Genomic DNA, 18275 nt, shown 5'->3' with positions numbered 1-18275 from the left:
TCCAAATGCAATCACTGAAAGCATTAACAAATGCTGGCGTGGGCTGTGGCTGCAGGCAGAAGCGGATTCGGTCCAAGCGCACGGCCCCGAATGCCATGGAGGCACCTTGTAAGACAATACCTAGCCAAGTCCCCAAGTTGTCTTGCGCGTTCCCTCTCCCACGCTGAGCTCTGACTGAAGACAGGGTAACGTATGACTGAGTGATGCTAACCGAGAGGACTTCAGCAAGCGCTTGGAAAAGAAGTTTTCGAAGCCTTAATCTTTTTTTTTTCTTTTTTAATTTCTTTGGAATCTCTCTGTATGGCATGATATGCACTGGGTCGTAGCGACGTAAGCTCGCAGTGCATTAAAGTCTTCCTTCTTGAGGAATAAGCACTTGTTCGTGTAACAAATGGGATAGCAGTTGAAAGGGATATTTGTTTTGGCAAGCTGCTTTTTTTATCTGGGTTTGTGATTTGTATATGGGAGAAATTCTTGGGCAGTGGACAGGCGAACCTGATAAAGGGCTCGTGATTTATGGTGGCGGTATCGGAGCGCGGTATCGCAACCGGTGCGTGCGCGGAGCCGGGGAAGGGGAAGGGGGGCTGTTTCTGGTTTTAGAGAGATCCCATTTCCTGAGCACGCGTATGACAAAACGCGAGCAGCCGATATTGATTGGTAACCCTAAAACGGGCCGGTCTTGGAGCAGCGCTCTGCGACGCGGGGTGAAGCGAGCAGAAGAGATGCTATCTCGCAGGTCATAGCTGCTGCCAGCAATTCGAGTGCCAAGTTGCTACTTCCAACAAATGTGTTTCCAAAAGTCCTGATCTCATCCCGTTGCAAAGATGACTGTCCTCTCAGGCTCCCACTTCGCACAGATCTGCGAGGGTTGCAGAATTGGCAAGGAGTTAGGGCACGGCTTCAAAAGCCTGGGTTGGATTTCGCCGAGAGGGGAAGGTGAGGGAGAGAAGCTGCGATGCCCCAGACACGCTGCTCATGCTCGGGTCTTGACACTTCTCGTTGACAGCCTCCAAGGCCTCCCCCCTCGCTTTCCTTTTTGGCTTTTTGTAGCTTTTTGGCACTGAGGGCCTGACTGGGGAGCAGACAACCCATCCCAGACCTCCACCTCCGTGTGCAGCCGGACCGGGAGCCAGGCTGCCAGCAGCCGCCGGCGCTGCCCTGCCCCTGGGGACGGGGTGCCCAGACGCAGCCCCTCTTTCTCAGGATCTTTCCTGGGGGCTTCCCGAAAAGGCAGCAGAAATAACGGGCCATGTGCGAAGCTGCCGCCCACCCCCGGAGCTGCGGGAGGAGAGGGAGGGAGTGTGGTCGCTGCTCTTGGCTTAGGTGAGGAGGAGGAGGGACGGGCGCCGATGCATATGGATCGCATGTGACGTCTCGAGAGACTGCCTTTCCTGAAAGCCCTCCAACATCTGGTTTCTCCTCCCAGCCCTGGGGAAAGAGGGGAGGAGGGGAGAAGAAAAATCCCACCTTTTAACACAGTCAGAACATCACCCCCACGAAAGCCCGGCTGATTTATTGCGAGCGTTCAGCTCGTTCCAGCTTCAGGACGTGCTCGAGCCGAGCTCTTGCAGAGGTGTGCTGGAGCCTCTGCATCGAGCTGGTTGCAGCTCAGGGTTAATTTCTTATCTCTGAAGGAAATAAAAGTGCTGAACTTCAGAGGGCAAAACCAAAAAGGTCACAGGAGGTGCAGAGGACTGAAGCAGTTGGGCTTCTTTTCCCCGACCCTTTACGTGCCAGCCCCAGGCGTGGGCGAGGTTTCCAGCAGTACCACCCCCTCAGCCCATCTCCATACTGGGGGACTGGAGGACGGAGGGAGCGTCAGGGAACACCAGCGCCTCTCTCCAGCAGCACCGGGCTGGCTGCGCAGAGCTGCCTGCACCCTTCCGCGCCGTGCCGCAGCCACCGGGGACCCGGAGGGCTCAGGTTGCCCGAGGACAGCAGGCGTGGGCGTGCTGCTGGAGGTCCTGGGACAGGGACGGATCCTGGCCTGGCACCGTGGTGGCATCAGGCCAGGAGCTGAGACGGCAGCGGCAGCAAACCAGGTTGTTCGGTGCAGGCTGCGGAAACCCTGCGCTGCCCCCCCCCCCCGGGGTGCACGGACTCCCTGCAGCCCCGTGGGCTCAGATGGCAAAGGGAAGAAACGAGGAGCTCGAGCGTGAGCTTGGAGGAGCAGGGACGTGCTGCCGGCAAGGCGAGAGGAGGAGGCCGGGCTGCAGCACCCGCCTGCAGCTGCTGGCTTGCAGAGAGCCTTCCCCGTGCTGGAGCTCAGCAGCGACCTTTAGGCTCGGGGCCAAGGGAAATGCAGCCCTCGGCGTCTCCCAAAGCCTGTGCCCAACAGGAAAGGAGAGGCCCTGGGCACCCTTTGGCTGCCTGGGCTTTGCGTGGTGCCAGCAGGCCGCAGCGCCTGGCGTCAGGCTGCGCTCCTGACAAACGGTGGCCCGGTTCACGGCTAGCGTGGGTAGGTGCTTTTATTTAAATCCGTCTCTTTGTCCCCTTAAGACGAGCAAACAAACCCTTCTCTCATCCTCCTAAAGGTCATCGAAGTCATTTCTGCTTTTGTTTTGAAAGCTGAATTGATGCCCGTTCGCAGAGCCCGCGTGTTTGTCTCCTCTGCTCCAGCACTGGGGAAGGGGAGTGCCAGGGAGACGTAGAAGGTAAAATTAAAAATTACAGGCTGTTAATACAAAACCTTCCCCGTAGTAAATAACGGGGCTGTAGGAGGTGGGGGCTGCTTGTCCCAGCCCCCCCGCGGCTGTGCCTCCTCTCCCAAACGCACGCTCCCCGCCTGGCTCTGTACCGCTGGCTCTGATGAAATGGAAAGTTGCACATAAATCAATGTCTGTGGCCGTGTTAGCTATGCATCAGCAGCTAGCCTGCGAGATGCACCAAAACAAAGCGCCGGCCGCTCGCTGTTCCTACACTGCCCCCTAATGCAGAGAAGCCTCGGGAGCCGGGGAGGACAGGGGCTTCCAGCCCGGGGGCAGCCCCTCTCCCAGCCAGGGGGGCATTGCCGGGGCTGTTAGCCTCCTGAGCGCCCTGCCACTGCCTGATTTTGGCAGACGGGAGGCAAGGAGGAGCGCCAAGGGCATCCCACAGCCGGTGTCCTCACCGAGCCCCTGGAGCAGGGACCCGCGTGGCCGCAGGAGTGGGGCGTGCGGCTCAAGTGGCTCCTCCTGGGCATGCCTCAATTTGCAGCCCTCTCCACGAGCCCTTCCTTCGGCTGGCTTCATGGAGCTTCCCACGGGATGAGGCCGCTCGCCGAGCATCCCTCTGCCAGTGCTGCGTAACCCCACGAGCAGGCAGGAACCCCACGCCGTCGGCTTTCCTGGTCCCGCTAGGGCTTCTTTTGTAGGGGAAGATTTCTCCTAGGCAAGATTGGAAGGAAGATGGCTTGCGAGAGAGAGCAGGGCTGGAGGGAAGAAAAAGCAAGTGTCGGAGAAAGTTTTTTTTTTTTTTTCTGGAAGTTTAGCAGGATGCCCGAGGCTTTTGTACCGAATGTCTGGAGCATATGGTGGGATTTGCAGTCAACTTTCTCTCGGGTGCTCCATCCAGATGGAGGTGACTGTTCTTGGCTTCGGCTGACACGGGTTTGTTTCCTGAAGAGCTTGTGTTTAACATATTCCTTCAAACCAGAACTCTGCACTCGGGAGCCCCAGCTGCAGGCGAGGCAGATCTCCTGCCCACGGCTCCCTTCCCGGCTGCTGGCGAGTTTGGCCGCGCCACGGTCTCGCTGCTCGTGGGAAGGCGCAGTTGGGTCTTCAGGCAGCACCTCCTGCCTTTTTGGCGTTGCTGCCCTCTCCCTTACAACCCGGAGGTGACCCGGTGTTGTCCAGCCCGTCCTGGTGGGCTCCAGGCACTGCCTTGCTGCATGGTAGAAGACATCTGGCATAGCAGAGGGGTTTGGCTTTGTGCTGGGCTCGGGGGTGTTGCAGCAGGCTCAGAGAGGCTCTGAAATTCAGATTTCAGGAAAGACGTAGAAGAAAGCTCCTCTGTGGGGCACAGAACTTCCAGGAATGGGAGACTTTATTTAGCGAGCAAAGGCTGTGAGCAGTGTCCTCCTGCAAGCTCACAGCTGCCTGGGTTTGGCCCGTTGTCAGAGGGTTGGCGAGCTCCTCCAGCACCGAGTGCCTGCTGAGTCCTTCTGCACCTCGGGCTGTGGGGGGCTGTGGTGCTGAGGAGGTGTTGCAGGGCTGGCAGGGCAGGAGGACACTGGCTAGCTGGTTATTTCTCTTCAGACTCCTGAAGGTGCACGCTAGGGCTCTGAAACCTTCCCTGAAGGCTGGGCTGGCTTGGCTGAAAGCACCGGAGGAGCCTGTGGAGCTGGAGGAACCAGCAGGAGCCCCAGGGCACTGCAAGGTGGCCGTGGTCCTCCAAGGGCTGCAGCGCCTGCTCACAGGGAGCCCAGAGCATCTCCCCTAAACGCTTGCTTAGGGAGATTTGGTTGTTTACATGTCACAAAACTTCCCTCTCCCTTCATAAGAACAAAGCTCCAGGTTCTTACCCAGTGAACTCAGGCACTTCTCTAATTAATACCCATTTCCTTTAGTTCGGTAGTTTTTAATGATGAAACTGGTAGGGCAGAGGCAGGTATTTTAAAATGCAAGACGCCTTCCTGTTGCTAACTCTAAATTGTTGGTATCTTGTTGCGTTGCTGCTTTGCCTTCTTATACCATTCTTCATTGTTCTGCCACCCCCAGAGGTACTTGAGAATGTTTTTAAATATAAAAACTCCCCCATTAGCTGAAAGTATGTAGCCCATAAAACATGATCCATTTGTGGTGAATTACTCTCGGAACATAAATTGACACATACAGAACTATGATCGCTGGTGCAATTTTCCATGTTTAATATTTTACAAGAAGTTTGAGAAGTTGAGCTCATGAAAGACAGAGTGGAAATAATGTGATCGCATGGAAACTCCTGCTGCAAGGCAGCGGCGGCAGCAAACCTCTGTCAGCCGGTAGGCCAGATTTGTCTTTTAAAGTCTGTGTAGTAAAAAGGGCAAAAAAAAAATGAAGCAGAGAGGAGGTCGACAGGCAGGCTGGGACACCTAGCGCTGTCGGAAACAATTTCTTCTAACACTGGTTTAAATGGTTGGTTGGTTGTGGGGATTTTTGGAGGTAAGGAGCCACGTCCAGGGCCTCCTCCTTGGGGCCTGGAAGAGGCGTGGAGGAGGAGGAGGGTGCGTGGGCCTGGCCTCCTCCTGTGGCAGCGCCGCTTAATGACTGCTAAACACACGTTTTTAAACAAAAAAGGAGTCGTTCCGTTGGTTGGAGCCCACATGTCGTCTCTGCAAAACATTTGTCTCCAGCGCTGCGGTCCGTCAAGATCATCTCCTGTTTGTAATGAGGGGAACCCGCTGGAGAAAAAGCAAGCAGGCGTTCCCGGCCGGAACACAGGCGCGGGCCCTGCGCCATCTGCACATGGTGACGGAGATACGATAACCGCCGATAGCCGCCTCCAGAGGCTCGGCGTTCCTCACCCAGAAGCACACAGCGCTGGGCAGCCCTGCCGTGAGCAGGGGGCCCGGCCCGGCCCCGGGACGGGAAGGAGCCGGCACTTCAGATGTGCTGCTCTGTGCCCCTGGGAGGAAGAAAGCACACCTCCTCCTCCTCCTCCCTGCCTAGGAGGAATTCCTTCCAAATTGCCCTAAACTTCTGAAACCGGTGGCAGCCCCAGGCCCAGCCGCTGTTTGCCCTGACAGGGAAAGGGCGAGCAGCCCAAAATGGCCGCAGGCCTTCTGCCTCAGGGCACAGGCGCCATGCCCTGGGCCAGCGCGTGGGGCAGGATCGTGCCCTGCATGTAACGCATAACAGCAGCCCCAACATCAGACACTCTCCAGCTCCAAGTACTGGGGCTGGGAGCAGGGAAAACAAGTGGCAGAGAAAGTCTCGTGAACAGCACGGCTCCATTTCCACGGCCGCCAGAGCCGGGTGGCTGGTTGGAGTCTGTTTGGCTACATCTCCCCGCGTAACAGTTTGCAAAAAAAAAAAAAAAACCACCACACACACACACACACACACACACACACAAAACCCTCTTACTTTATTTACATTGCACTCAAGTTTCCGCGGTACAAAAGATTTGCAGGTGCAAATATGTCCTGCCTTCATTAACTTCCCCTCCCTTTTTAATTTATGTGATTTCAATTTTCCTTCCCTGTACTGTTAATTAGGGGACCCTCTAATCAGTACCATTATCACAGTGGTATTCATGTTTAGGAAAGCTGCTAAACAAATGCTTGCAAAATTGCTAAATGGCTAATTAATGTCTGTTAATTAAGAAAATTGCTCATGGTAACAAACCATGCCATTGCTGGCAGCAGCTAGAAGGCGAACACTTGTTGAAATTAGTAACGAGGCAGGTAGAGAACATCTGCTCCTGCGCCTTTCCTGGAGTGTGTAGTCGCTTCGCATAACGTACTTACCGAGCTTATTTGCTTTCTGTACCAATTACACGTTCTTTGACTCAAAAATACTTTTTTAATTTTTTTTTTCCTTACGTTAACATGCACCGGTATCTTCTTGCACCGAGCTCGCAGTTCCTCCGAGCAAACTTTTCATTTTGTGCTTTCAAGAGAAATTAAAAAAAAAAAAAAAGTGGGCGTTCAACCCCAAAATGTCAGCAACTGCTGCATTGCAGTGTTCGAAACCTACACGAACTAATCTTTCCTTTTTTCCCCTAGACGGCCTTAGTAGCGTTTTACCCGAAAGACATTTTCCTTGCACCATTAGGCAACCCATCTCGAGGAGGGATGGTGCATCCGCAAAGGGGAACATAAAGGGCCCTTCAGCACGCCGCGGACCCTCGGGTGGCAAACCCTGGGAGGTGCTTCCAACCATCAGGACGTGGGAGGAGAGAGGAGAAAATGTGTTTTTTTGGTTTGGGGGTGTTTTTTTGGTTTTGTTTTTTTTTTTTTTTTTGGATTTTCCCCCAACCTCTCTGACCCTCTCCTACGTATTTTTCTTGCTCATTGCACGCCCTTGCGAAGTGTTTCCCTGTGTGTTTATCATTGCAGACCTGGTTGAACTACTGGACCGTTGACTGTAATGTGGCTGCTGTGCTTTGACAGATGTTCTGATTTTTTTTTTTTGCATATATCATTATTCATTGTTCAGTTACAAATGAATAGAAACTCAACTAAAAGGAGAGAAAAAAAAAAAAAAAACATTAAAAAAATTGGCGAACTGCCTTCCCGACAAAACAGCTCCACCCGTGAATCCTTTTTAGCTCTTTCTGCGCTTTCATGTGCTAATCTATAACCTCCTTCTACTGTCTGACCTCACAGGGACCGCCTGGTTCACAGCCCTCGCCACACGCACAGCCTCCACCCCACAACCCTAACAGCATGATGGGACCCCACAGTCAGGTAACGACACTAGCGATGGGTAGGGCTGTGAATCGGGACGCGCTCTCCATTTTGCTCTGCAAGCGTGCTGGGAGCGGGCACCCGCTGCCCCCAGCTCCGCCGTGGGATGTGGCTTTCCTCCCAGTTTCTGATTGTTTTTGCTGGGTGTGCAGGTGACAGTGGACTGAGAAGTCACTCGTGGGTATCAGACTGTTTTGCCTTCCCCAGGTAGCCTGAGAAATGTAGCTGGATGTGGGATTTTAAGCTTCTGTTGGTAGCAGCAGTTGTAAAACAGTAGCTTAAGTCTTCTTTTTTTCGATGCGTAGCATTGGGGAATTTTTTTTTTTGTGTGCGTGTCTGTATGTGCTTATTTCCCACCTTTTTTTTTTTTTAAATATTTTTATATATGTATTTAAACACGGTATCTAACACTCAGGGTTTCCCGTGCACTAATTATAACAGCCTCACAGAGTATTGCTGAAGTATGTCAAATGCTCTCGAACAATAAACCGACAGAAAACGTTAAATAAATGGACTCCGAACACTTTTTTTTTTTTTCCTTTTTCAACTCGACTTTTTTAAAGAAGGATTTCTCCAGAATAAAAAAAAAAAGTGTGTAAAGTCTAACCGGCGTGTGTGGGGCACGTGCTGTCTCCTCGCGGTGTGTCGCTGAACAGGGTTTTGTGTCATTGCAGCCTTTCATGTCACCGCGCTACGCAGGAGGTCCCCGGCCCCCCATCAGGATGGGAAACCAGGTACTGCGCTCCCGACCCCGCTCCCCAGGTGGATTTTCCCTGCGATCCCAGCAAATCGAGGCCGTGGAGATAATCCTGCCGCCGGGCTCACCGGCTCGGCTGCGGGGTCAAGCGGGGCAGGTCGCTTCTGGATTTTGGGGCAGGGTTTATCCTCTTATCCCATCTATGCAGCGGTAACCCAACCAAGGGGTACTTCCCATAAAAGTGAAATTAAAGGAAACACGCAATTCCTTTGGGTAGCAAAAGTAACTTAGGAAAAACTGTCTCGGGAGCTTGTTTTGTGCTAACACTTCTCCCAAGTAACATTATCCTCGCGTAGCTCTTATGAATAGAAACAGCAGCGGCTAGGCAGCAGAGCAGTCAGTGTGTAGGATGCAGCTTTCTGGGTGTTTTTATTTGCTGCATTTAGTCACTGGACCTTCCAAAAGGCGGCAGCTGAGACGTAAGTGTCTCGCTGCACACAAAAACCAGGAGAAATCCCACGTGCGTCCCCTCGGGGTGGGAGAGCCTCCCGTGCCAGCCCTGGGGCCAGGCACGGGGAGGAGGCACGGATCTGGACAGGGACAGGCGCTGCTTCCCGGCCCCCCCAGCTCTGTTGTTGGAGGTGGAGCTGCTGCTGTTCCCAGCGCTTGTTTTCTTAGGTCCTACCCAAACTTCTCCCTAAAGCTGTGGGTTTGTCCCGCCTTGCGCTGCACAGACGCGGCCAGCGTGCTGGCAAGCAGGGCCCGGGGATGGTTCGTGTAGCAGCGTGGTGCAGGGGCTCCAGGGCTCCTAGCCTTTAGTTTTCCCTGTAAAATTAATTAGAAAGATCATGGTTTTTCCCCAAACACCACGTATAAAACACAGGTTTGTGCATACCCAGAGCTTGGTGAGGTTACGGTCACATCCAGAGGGACAATAAATAAATGGGAATAAAGAGGAAGGCAGAAAAGTCAGGGAGCAGAAGTCTCAATACCCGCCACTACAACAACCCTGGGTTATCTTCCTCCTGCTCCCATCTTCCGAGATGTAAAAAAAAAGGGGGTGAAATCTCAGATCTCGGCTCAGCCTCGTTCACCCGGTGCCTACATTGGCGCAGGGGGGGTGGTTTCACATTGGTATTTGAAGAAAAGGCAGCTCTGCCTCAAACCTGTTTGCAGTTTGCCTCCCCGAGGCAGCTGGTATCTGCCTTTTCTCCCCCTTTATCTGCTCGGAGCAGCACGTGGAAGGCAGCTGTTGAACTTTAAATAGAGTGTGGCTTTGGGGAGGGGGGACAGCCGTGGACAAAAACACAGGAGCAGACGTCCCCTGCCACCACCCTGAATGTTCAGGGACAAACCTGAACCGCCGCCCTCTTGCAGATGCAGCGTGGCACATCACTGGCAAATCCATCCCTGCACCTGGTGGGATTTGGCCGCGGTGCCAGCCCCTGCCCCGCACAGCACGCGGCTCCCCGCCCTCCTAAATCACAGAGGGGGCTGCGGGCAGGCAGGGGGGAGAGGGGGAAATTCTGGCATCTGGTTTGGGTTTTAGGAGGTGTTTGCAAAGGGAACCGGGAGCGGTGCCGGGAGTTGGAGGGATGCAGCGGGACGCGGCTCTTTGGGACAGGAGGGCTGATGGGTCCCACATAACCCCTGTTGCCTTGGGAATCGGGGAGCCTTGGCCCAAACCTCTATGCCTCTGCCGTGTTTTGGCAATTTATTTATTGTTTCATTCTTCCCCACCTTGTTTTCCCAGCCTCCAGGGGCCGTTCCTGGTACACAGCCGTTGCTGCCCAATTCAATGGATCCCACGCGACAGCAAGGTAAACCCGCAGAGGGGGGTTTGAGCGTTTCCCCCGTCTCGTTAGCTGTTCATTCGGGGCCCGAAGTTGCCCTTCTCCCACCTAACGTGTCTTCTTTCCTCCGGCAGGGCACCCGAACATGGGTGGACCCATGCAAAGGATGAATCCTCCGCGAGGGATGGGCCCCATGGGTCCCGGTCCGCAGGTAACCTCGGCAGCGCCAAAGAGCCTCGCGCAGCTCTGCCAACACCAACCACCATCTCCACGGCCCCCGGGGGCTGGGAGGGCTGGGAGATTTCGCCCCCCCCCTCGTCCCCCCATTAGTGTTAATGCATTTTACATTAGTCCTGCAGCTGGAAATCCCTCCTTTTAACGTTAGTGAGGTCTTCAGGGCTGCACGTCCTCATTAAGGGGATTGCAGCCCCCCTCTTGCCCTTCAGCCGAAGGGGATGCCACTTAGCACCGAGCCCGAGCAGCCTCTGAGTGCATTATGCAGCGTGCCTGGGAAATAGCTCTGACCCTAACAGCAGGAAAGGGGAAGGATGCTTACATTAAAAATAAATAAATAAAAACAAATTGAAAGGTACCTTTAGCAAGGGAATAGCCCTTCCCTTTGCTAGCTTCTCCTCCTCCTGCCCTGATCTGCAGACTGCTTGAGCTCTCTTCTTTTTCAGTCATCTCTTATTCAGAAAGTTTTTGGAGGGGTGAAGCGGGGAGGGGTTGGTACAGAGGCACTCCTCAGCCTAGGAGGAGAGGTGGGTTTAGGGCGGGCAGATTTCACCTGCGAGTTGGGCAGCCCCTCAGCACTCACACCCCGGGGTCCAGCAGTGCCTCCTCGCTGCCCTCTGCACTTCAGAGAAGTTGGGTCACCTTTCTTCTGGCTTTGCCAGGGTGTTTCAGAAGCTCTGCTCCTGTCCCAGGCATTTAAGCTCACTCAGACCTCTAACGCTCGCGTGCCGTGGGGGTCAGGGTGCCTGCGCTGGCGGTGGCTGTCCGGGTGGTTTTCCATACATTGCAAAAGTGTGACAGCTCCCTGCACTCTCACTGCACCCAACCACGGCTCAAAGAGCTGCTCAGGCTAAATCAAAGTTTCTTCTTACGCTGCAGTAATCCCAAATCCTGCTCAGCTGCTCGAGGAAGGGGAGGCAGGGTGGGGAGAACCAGCCCAAGGAGGAGCAAACTCTAAAATTAAGCAGATCTGGGTTAATATATTCTGCCTTTCTGTTGATTCATTTTCCGAAGTGGATTTGCATGCTGCTCTGTTGACTCACTTCTGTTTGTTCCTTCGAAGAGACTTCAAAAACAGATTACCACATTTCGGTTGTAGGTTTATCCTCTCTGCATTGTCGCCTACGTCGCGTTTTTAGCGCGAGGATCAGAGTCTGTCAGGAGACGAGCGCATGTGCTTGGGTTTTGTTTTGTTTTTCCCCTCGAGACTGTTGAGCGAAAGCGAGCGTAGCGTAAAGAGAGTCGTGTCGGTTCCTAACACGAGCCCGGGAAGGGAGGAGAGCCCAGCTTCACGTCCGCCCGGCCTAGGGCAGGGATAAAACCCCTCACACATCACCTCCCAGACAAGCCCATGCCCTGACAGCACCGCGATGCCAGCGATGCGGGACCTGCTGCTCCCTTGCAACTCTCCCGTTGTGGAAGATGGCAAAAAAAAAAAAAACACAAAAAATGGCATTTGCTAGCGCGGCCGGCGCCAAGGGGAGCGTGCCGGGAGAGCTGCAGGCGCTGGCAGCGTGCGGCCGGGAGGCTGCTGGCTTCCCACTCGCAGAGCTTGCCGCGAAGCTTGGAAGCTGCGGCTGAGCGCTGCGTGGGATGGCGGCAGGGCTGGGAGCCGGGAGGAGCTGTGAAATCCTCGGAGCTTTATTTTTGACTCCGCCGCTCCCTGTGTACGTACATTAGAGAGAGCTTTTTAGAAGCGTGCCCTTCCCTCCGAGAAGCGCGACTGCGGCACCGGCTGCCTGCCTCCCCAATCTGGCGCTGCCTTCCCAAAACGGCGCGCTCGGAGCGCTCGTGTGTGCAAGGAATGGTGGAAAACATTGAACCAAAACCAGCAGCCCATAGCTCCTTGCCCTTTTTTTTCCTTTTTTCTTTTTTTTTTTAAGTGTTGCATCAGGACCTTCCCAAACATTAGCTACAAGTTATTGCGCATCCAGCACCCAGCCAGGACGTCCCGGTGTCCTGACAACTACTTACGAACCGGCCATGAATCGCCTCTTACAACCCAGCTCCGCTGCTTTTCGCCTTTAACAGTCACACTTTTAACTCTGCGGAGGCCCCGCTCGTTGATGCCAGGATCAGATTTGCCAGCGCCTCTATTAAAAGGTTTTGTAGCTCGCTGGCTTCCGTCGGCGGCTTGCCCGGCATCCAGGTCGCTCGGCGCAGCTGCGTTCCCTCCCCACCCTCCTTGAGCATCTTTCAGATGGCTTCGTTTGCCATCCTTTCAGCTCCAATTAAACATGCTGAGCTTTTTTTTTTAACAAGGGGTTTGATGCTGCTATTCAGTGTAAATGGCTGGAATTTTGATCAATTAAGGCCTTGCTGGTAATTTGTTTGGGGAAACCCTTGTCTGCCTCCTCAAAACAAACTTTGTAGGTGCCCGCAACAGAGCAGCGCGTGAATCCGGGGAAGTCAACAGTGCTGAAGTAGGAGCTTAAAAATTTAGCTTGGAGGGCTTGGGGGGCTGCAAACTAGGAAGCACCCAGCAGTCCCCCTCTCCTGCCTGAGCATTTTTTCTCTAAAGGGCAGAAATGCTGCCAAAAACGATGCGCCGCGGGGTGATTGACCCCAACGGAGGTGCGTTGAGGTTGATGGATGTGAGTGGCGCTTTGGGGTGGTGGGGGCACCCTGCTCCTGGGGGAAACCTCAGCCCAGGCAGCCAGTGAGCACCGCAGCTTCTTCCCACCCTGACACCTTCCTCCTCCTCCTCCTCCTCCTCCTCTTCCTCCTCCTGCAGCCTCCCGGCGCTGCAGGGCACGGGGACTGCAGCACGCAGCTTTCTCCCCAACCCGTGTCCGGGCCGGTCTTGCTTAAAAAAAAAGGAAAGAATTACAGAAAATAAAAAACAGCATTTGGGAACAGGCTTGCTTAGTGGGGGAAGGTGGCGGCGCAGCTCTCCCAGCGGCAGCACGACCTAAATCAGGCAGCGCGTCGCCCAGAGGGCAGGGAGCAGAACACGAACCAAATGGAGCGCGGCATTAGGGGATTCCTATTCCTTCAGTGCCTTGGGCTGGGCTTTGTGCTGGATCTGTTTTTACCAGATTAAGGATGCTGATCTGAGGCTCCCCGGCCCCGCTGGAGGCCGAGCGGGGCGAGATAAGCTGGGAGGGGAGCCCCGAGGGGCCGGGGGCTCGGGGGGCTCCCCGTGGCTGTGGGGTGCCAGGGCGGCCGCAGGCGCAGACTGGCTGCGGGGGGTTTCAGCAGAGCTGTGCAGCTGGGGGAAAACAAACCTTGCTGCTCTGCACTGCCTGGGAACAGAGGAGCCTTGCGTTACTTTGGGTTTATTTTTTAATTTATTTTTTTCACATTTTGGCTAGTTGCCCCTATGTCCACAATTCTCAGCCCATAATTTTCTTCAGTGTTCGTTTCCGCGAACTAACCCTCTCGTTTTGTTGTTTGTTTGTGTTTTTTTTTTCCCTTCTCTTTTCCTCTCCGCTTTCCCTTCTCGTTATGGTAGACTGATCCTTGGTTATCGTTGCAGAACTATGGCAGCGGCATGAGACCTCCGCCCAACTCATTAGGCCCTGGCATGCCCGGAATTAACATGTAAGCCCCCAGCCCCATGCCGGGCACACGTGGCCGTGCGCTCCTGGTACCCGGGACGCTGCCCGGCCGCCCCCGTGGCACGCAGGGTGATGGATGACAGCAGAACTTTTGTTTTTCTGTTTCCTTTTGCCTGCAGGGGGCCGGGAGCTGGCAGACCATGGCCCAACCCCAGCAGTGCTAACTCAGTGAGTATGCTCTGTCCTCCTACTTAAACAACACCGGGGCTGCTTGGGAAGCGTCCCAAAAACGGGGCGTCCAGCCTGGGGCTCGCTGGGTGCTTGGAGAAGCCTCCTCCTGGCCCTGGCGGGGCTCGGATGCCCCGGAGCGTGCAGCTGTGTTGCTCCACGGCTGGTCGCACGGTGCCTAAACCCCCGCTCTTCTCTCCGTATAGATCCCATACTCTTCTTCATCGCCTGGTACATACGTGGTGAGTCCGCCGGCGCTGAGCCTCTCCGTGCGGGTGGAAGTGGTGCACGTGGGGCAGCGGGCGGATTCGGGGCTGGGAGGGCTATAGGAACTGAGGGGCAGCAGGGGATATTCCCCCTGCTTGCTCAGATCGCCCCATTGTCGGCGCTGGGGTGAAACCAGAAGGCTTCAGAGCTGTGCTCAGCTCTGGGGGTGCCGCGTCAGGGGCACGGGTGGGACAAGGATGTGGAGCAGCGCCGGCGCGGCTCACCCCAGCTCCATCTCTCCGCAGGGTCCTCCCGGCGGCGGCGGTCCTCCGGGGACACCCATCATGCCCAGCCCCGCAGGTAGGAGCCCCAACCCCCTCCCCGGGGCCAGCCCTGCCCACCCTGGTTGGGTTTTTGGGGGGGCTCGGTGCCACAGCTGCAGGGGAGGAGCTGTGGCGCAGGCTGCGGCTGCTCCTTCTCCTTCTGCATTTTGATGAGAAGCCCTGACCTACATTTCAGGCTGGGTCCTAACAAAACACCCCCGGCGCTTCCCTGCCCCGCTGTGCCGTGCCCCCTCGCAGCCGGGGCACCTCGCTGCCACCAGGCTCCCTCCCACCCCACCCGCCCGATATTTCGGGATATTCCTCTCTGTATTCACAGGTTCAGCAGCAGTGGGAGTGGGGCTCGGGGAGGTTTCGGGGTGTGAAGCGATACACGGCCACGAATTATTGCCCCGCGCATCCCCTGACAAGCGAGCCCCACGGCTCCCGGTTAGAAGTTGAATTATTTTTCACAGTTGAATTTCCGTGATTAAAAACTTTGTGGATCTTCATTAAATACAAATTAGCCAGAAAATGGTGGTACTTAGAGGGAATTTTAGGTGATAAAATACAAAAGAATGAGTTCAAGTGGCATGAGTTTGTTTTAATTAAGAAATGAATTAATCACCCGACTTACTGGGCTTCACTGTTCCACAGATTCAACAAATTCAAGTGACAACATCTACACAATGATTAATCCAGTACCGCCCGCAGGCAGCCGATCGAATGTAAGTCTGCTTTCTAATAATTTACATATCAGATACCATAACAAATCATAATTAACTTCATCAGTTGAGAGTAAAGCAGTTTAATTGATTTCAGCCATTTGTTACAAAACAGGAATAAAACAAACCATCAAAAAGCGATTAACTCTTTGGCGACTTTGTTCATTTTTTATGCTTATCAAGAGAGCGGCCGTCCTGCTGCTCTGGTCAAGGCGGTGGCAGCTGCGCGCCCCGCAAGCGTACGGGTTTTAGGGCATATGGGCGACTGCAGACCTTGTTCTTTTTGCATTTGGAGAGAGCTCTTGGTGCCGGCACGGCGTTTGGGTTTGCACACCTTGGTTTGGCCAAACATTATGGGTGGACGTACATGACCGTGAGCCCCGAGAGGAGTCCTGCAGCCCTGGGAGGTGGCCACGTCCCTCTTCCAAGCTCCTCTTGGACTGGGCTGCGGGGACGGGTCACCCGGAGCCGCCGTGGCCGCCCCGGTGTTGCCTTTGGGCTGACGTGGGTGTTGTTTTCTCATCCGCAGTTCCCGATGGGCCCCGGCTCTGACGGCCCCATGGGCGGCATGGGCGGCATGGAGCCCCATCACATGAACGGATCGTTAGGTGAGCGCCGCCTCCGCGCCCCGGGAGCCCCGGCGGCTTCTGGACCATGGGGGAAAAGTGGAAGGGAGAGGGGCAGGAGGGAGCCGGGGCTGTCGGTGCACCTTCAACAAGGCTTCTCTCCTTTTGTCTCCACGCCACAGGGTCAGGAGACATAGATGGACTTCCAAAAGTAAGTGAGCTGGTGGGTGGCTGCCTGACCCCTCTTTTCTCACCGTGCCTTGGGTGGGGACGGGAGCGGGGCCGGTGGGGCCGTGTCCCTCCCCCGTGGTGTTTTGGGGACGCGGGGACCTGCTCACCGCCTCCCCCCTCGTCTTCTGCAGAATTCTCCAAACAACATAAGTGGCATTAGCAATCCCCCGGGCACTCCAAGAGACGACGGGGAGCTGGGAGGCAACTTTCTCCATTCCTTCCAAAACGACAATGTGAGTCCCTGGGGATGGGCGCGACTGACACTGGGTGCCCAGCCGGAGGCTGTGCGCTGGGGAGGCCGCCTCCCTCCGTCCTCCTTTCTGACCGAGGCTTCGCTCTTTGCAAGCTGCTCCGGGACGAAAGGCGGGGGAGGAAGAAAGACGTGGGGTGGGTGTGGGTGGGTGCAGGCTTGGGTGCTCCCAGGGCGGCGAGACGCAGGGGGAACGGAGGAGAGGAGGGCTTGGGAGAGGCTCCCACGGGACGGAGGCCAGCTGGGACAAGCAGCTCGGCTCCCCACCTCCATCCCTGGAGCCGCTCGGGTTCCTCCAAACCAATTTAATGCCACCGGGTGGCCGCCCCCTCCCACTTCACCAGCACAGGTGTGGGCACTGGGCTCGCCCCGAGCCGGGTCGGCGCCTTGTGGCCGGCAGCCCGGTCGCCGCGCTGGCTCAGGCGCTGTGCCTGGGCATGGGCCTCTCCTGCTTTTACTACATTAGCATCATGTACATGCGTGTGTTTTAATTATTTTTTTTAATTGCTTCTTACCCCATACTGCTTTGGTTATTTTCTCCCTGGAAAGCCAAGTTACAGAGCAGATTACGTCCTGAAAAATTAGAGTCTCGAGCACACTCTCCTTGTGATTTATTAGCTCCAATTAGGTCGCTTTGTAGTTCTCAGAAGCCCGAGTCCTGCTGCTACATCCCCTTCCCCAGCCGGAGCAGCGCGGTGCTCAGGTCCGGCCCGCCTGGCGTCTCACCCTGGCTTTGTCTCTCTTGCAGTATTCCCCCAGCATGACGATGAGTGTGTGATTTCCCTCCCCCTCCTCCTCTCCAGGATAAAGAGAGTCAGCTGCCGTTCGGAGGATCTCAAAGAATTATGCAAGAAGAAGCTAGGTGTATTGGCAGGGAGACGCGTGGCGGGGGCCAGAACCCCAGGTTTAGTTTCATGCAATAAAAAGGCTGAACTTTTTATTCCATAAAACATGAAGGACAAAACTTAAAATATTTCAAGACATGACAAGATCCTTCTTTGTGCAGAAGGGTTTATATATGTACATGACACTTCTTTTTGGAAACAAATGGAAGCCTCTAGCACCCAACTCCGATCTCTTTGCTTTGTTCTTTTAAATAAAGACAGAAACAGAACCCTGTTGTATGTTTGTGCCGTGCGACACCAGGAAGCTAGTCTAGATATGAAATCTCATGTTGTCTCTGTTGTAGTCATTTTTTAAATAAACTGGACAGTTTACAATGGTGGTTTTCGTTCAGAAGGCCTGTTTTTTTGGTTTTTGGTTTTTTCCTTTTTTTTTGTTTTTTTTTTTTTTTGGTTGTTTGTTTGCAGCACAACGCTTCCTCCTCCAGTAACAAGATCTGCTTGTGGAAGAGACTCCACCACCTCATTATAAACTTGTTAATGCAGGTGACCCCTTATAGGATCACATCCTCGAATTAATTGTGATCTTACTCTCTGTGACTGTGGCATGCACTGTGTTAGTCTTTCCCCCCCCCTCAGAGTACAAGAAGAAATCTCTGCCCCTCCCTTCCCGAGAGTCCTTGAGCTGGTTCACTACAAAACCAAATTTGACTCTTTTTTTTTGTTTGTTTTAAATCCACCGAAAGAAAGGAGAAAGAAAGGGTTAATCTGACCTGGGACTTTGAAACTGTGATCTCCAGCTAACTTTGGTTCTTTTGGGGGCTTTGTTTGCTTTCGTCTTTTTGTTCCGTTTTGGTTTCTTTCACTTGAAGACGTGCTTTTGTCAGGGTTTCACTTCTCTATGATTTGGAACTGGATGGAGATATTTTTTAAGGAATTATTGTTGTTAAAAAAAAAAAAAATGTATCCTTGCTATTCTGTAGGCTTGCTCTGTCGTAAGAAAATAAAAACTTAACGGGAAGCTCAGAAAGCCTTCCCTGCTCCGGGGGAGGCGGCTGCAGCCGAGGGGCAGCCGAGCCGTGTGGAGGGAGGCTGGCGGAGGTCTGGGCTCTCTGTACATTACACTACCCCTGTAGTTGCTCTTTGTTTTTTCTCAAGCTCCATTTCTGCTCCATGTATATCATATTATGTAAAATATTATCTCCCTGGATTGACCCTTGTGCGGATTATTGAAAGCCTTGTATCTTGTTTCAGTGTTTTTTCTTACCTTGTAGTCTGGTTCTGAAATACCGAGAGGGGAAAAAAAAAAAGTA

At 54.2% G+C, this 18275-nt stretch overlaps 1 protein-coding gene across 3 annotated transcripts in view; it reads left to right on the top strand.

The window, feature by feature from the left end:
• Positions 1-17344, top strand: part of SSBP3 (single stranded DNA binding protein 3) — a 52184-nt gene extending 34840 nt beyond the window's left edge. For 2 of the 3 annotated variants that reach the window (XM_035537301.2, XM_035537298.2), the window contains 13 exons: positions 7289-7369; positions 8044-8103; positions 9820-9886; positions 9994-10070; positions 13572-13636; positions 13773-13821; positions 14028-14063; positions 14334-14388; positions 15006-15076; positions 15603-15681; positions 15822-15850; positions 16002-16103; positions 16869-17344. In XM_035537301.2, the coding sequence (XP_035393194.1) occupies positions 7289-7369; positions 8044-8103; positions 9820-9886; positions 9994-10070; positions 13572-13636; positions 13773-13821; positions 14028-14063; positions 14334-14388; positions 15006-15076; positions 15603-15681; positions 15822-15850; positions 16002-16103; positions 16869-16898 (801 nt within the window). In that variant the 3' untranslated portion in view covers positions 16899-17344. The remainder of the gene's footprint in view (positions 1-7288; positions 7370-8043; positions 8104-9819; positions 9887-9993; positions 10071-13571; positions 13637-13772; positions 13822-14027; positions 14064-14333; positions 14389-15005; positions 15077-15602; positions 15682-15821; positions 15851-16001; positions 16104-16868) is intronic. The other variant, XM_035537299.2, reaches the window with a different exon arrangement.
• The last annotated feature ends 931 nt before the right edge of the window (positions 17345-18275 follow it).

Source organism: Cygnus atratus, chromosome 8 (genome assembly GCF_013377495.2).
Source record: "Cygnus atratus isolate AKBS03 ecotype Queensland, Australia chromosome 8, CAtr_DNAZoo_HiC_assembly, whole genome shotgun sequence".
Taxonomy (NCBI): domain Eukaryota; kingdom Metazoa; phylum Chordata; class Aves; order Anseriformes; family Anatidae; genus Cygnus; species Cygnus atratus.
The sequence above is the reverse complement of the archived record's forward strand: the minus strand, read 5'-3'. Positions and strand labels throughout refer to the sequence as shown.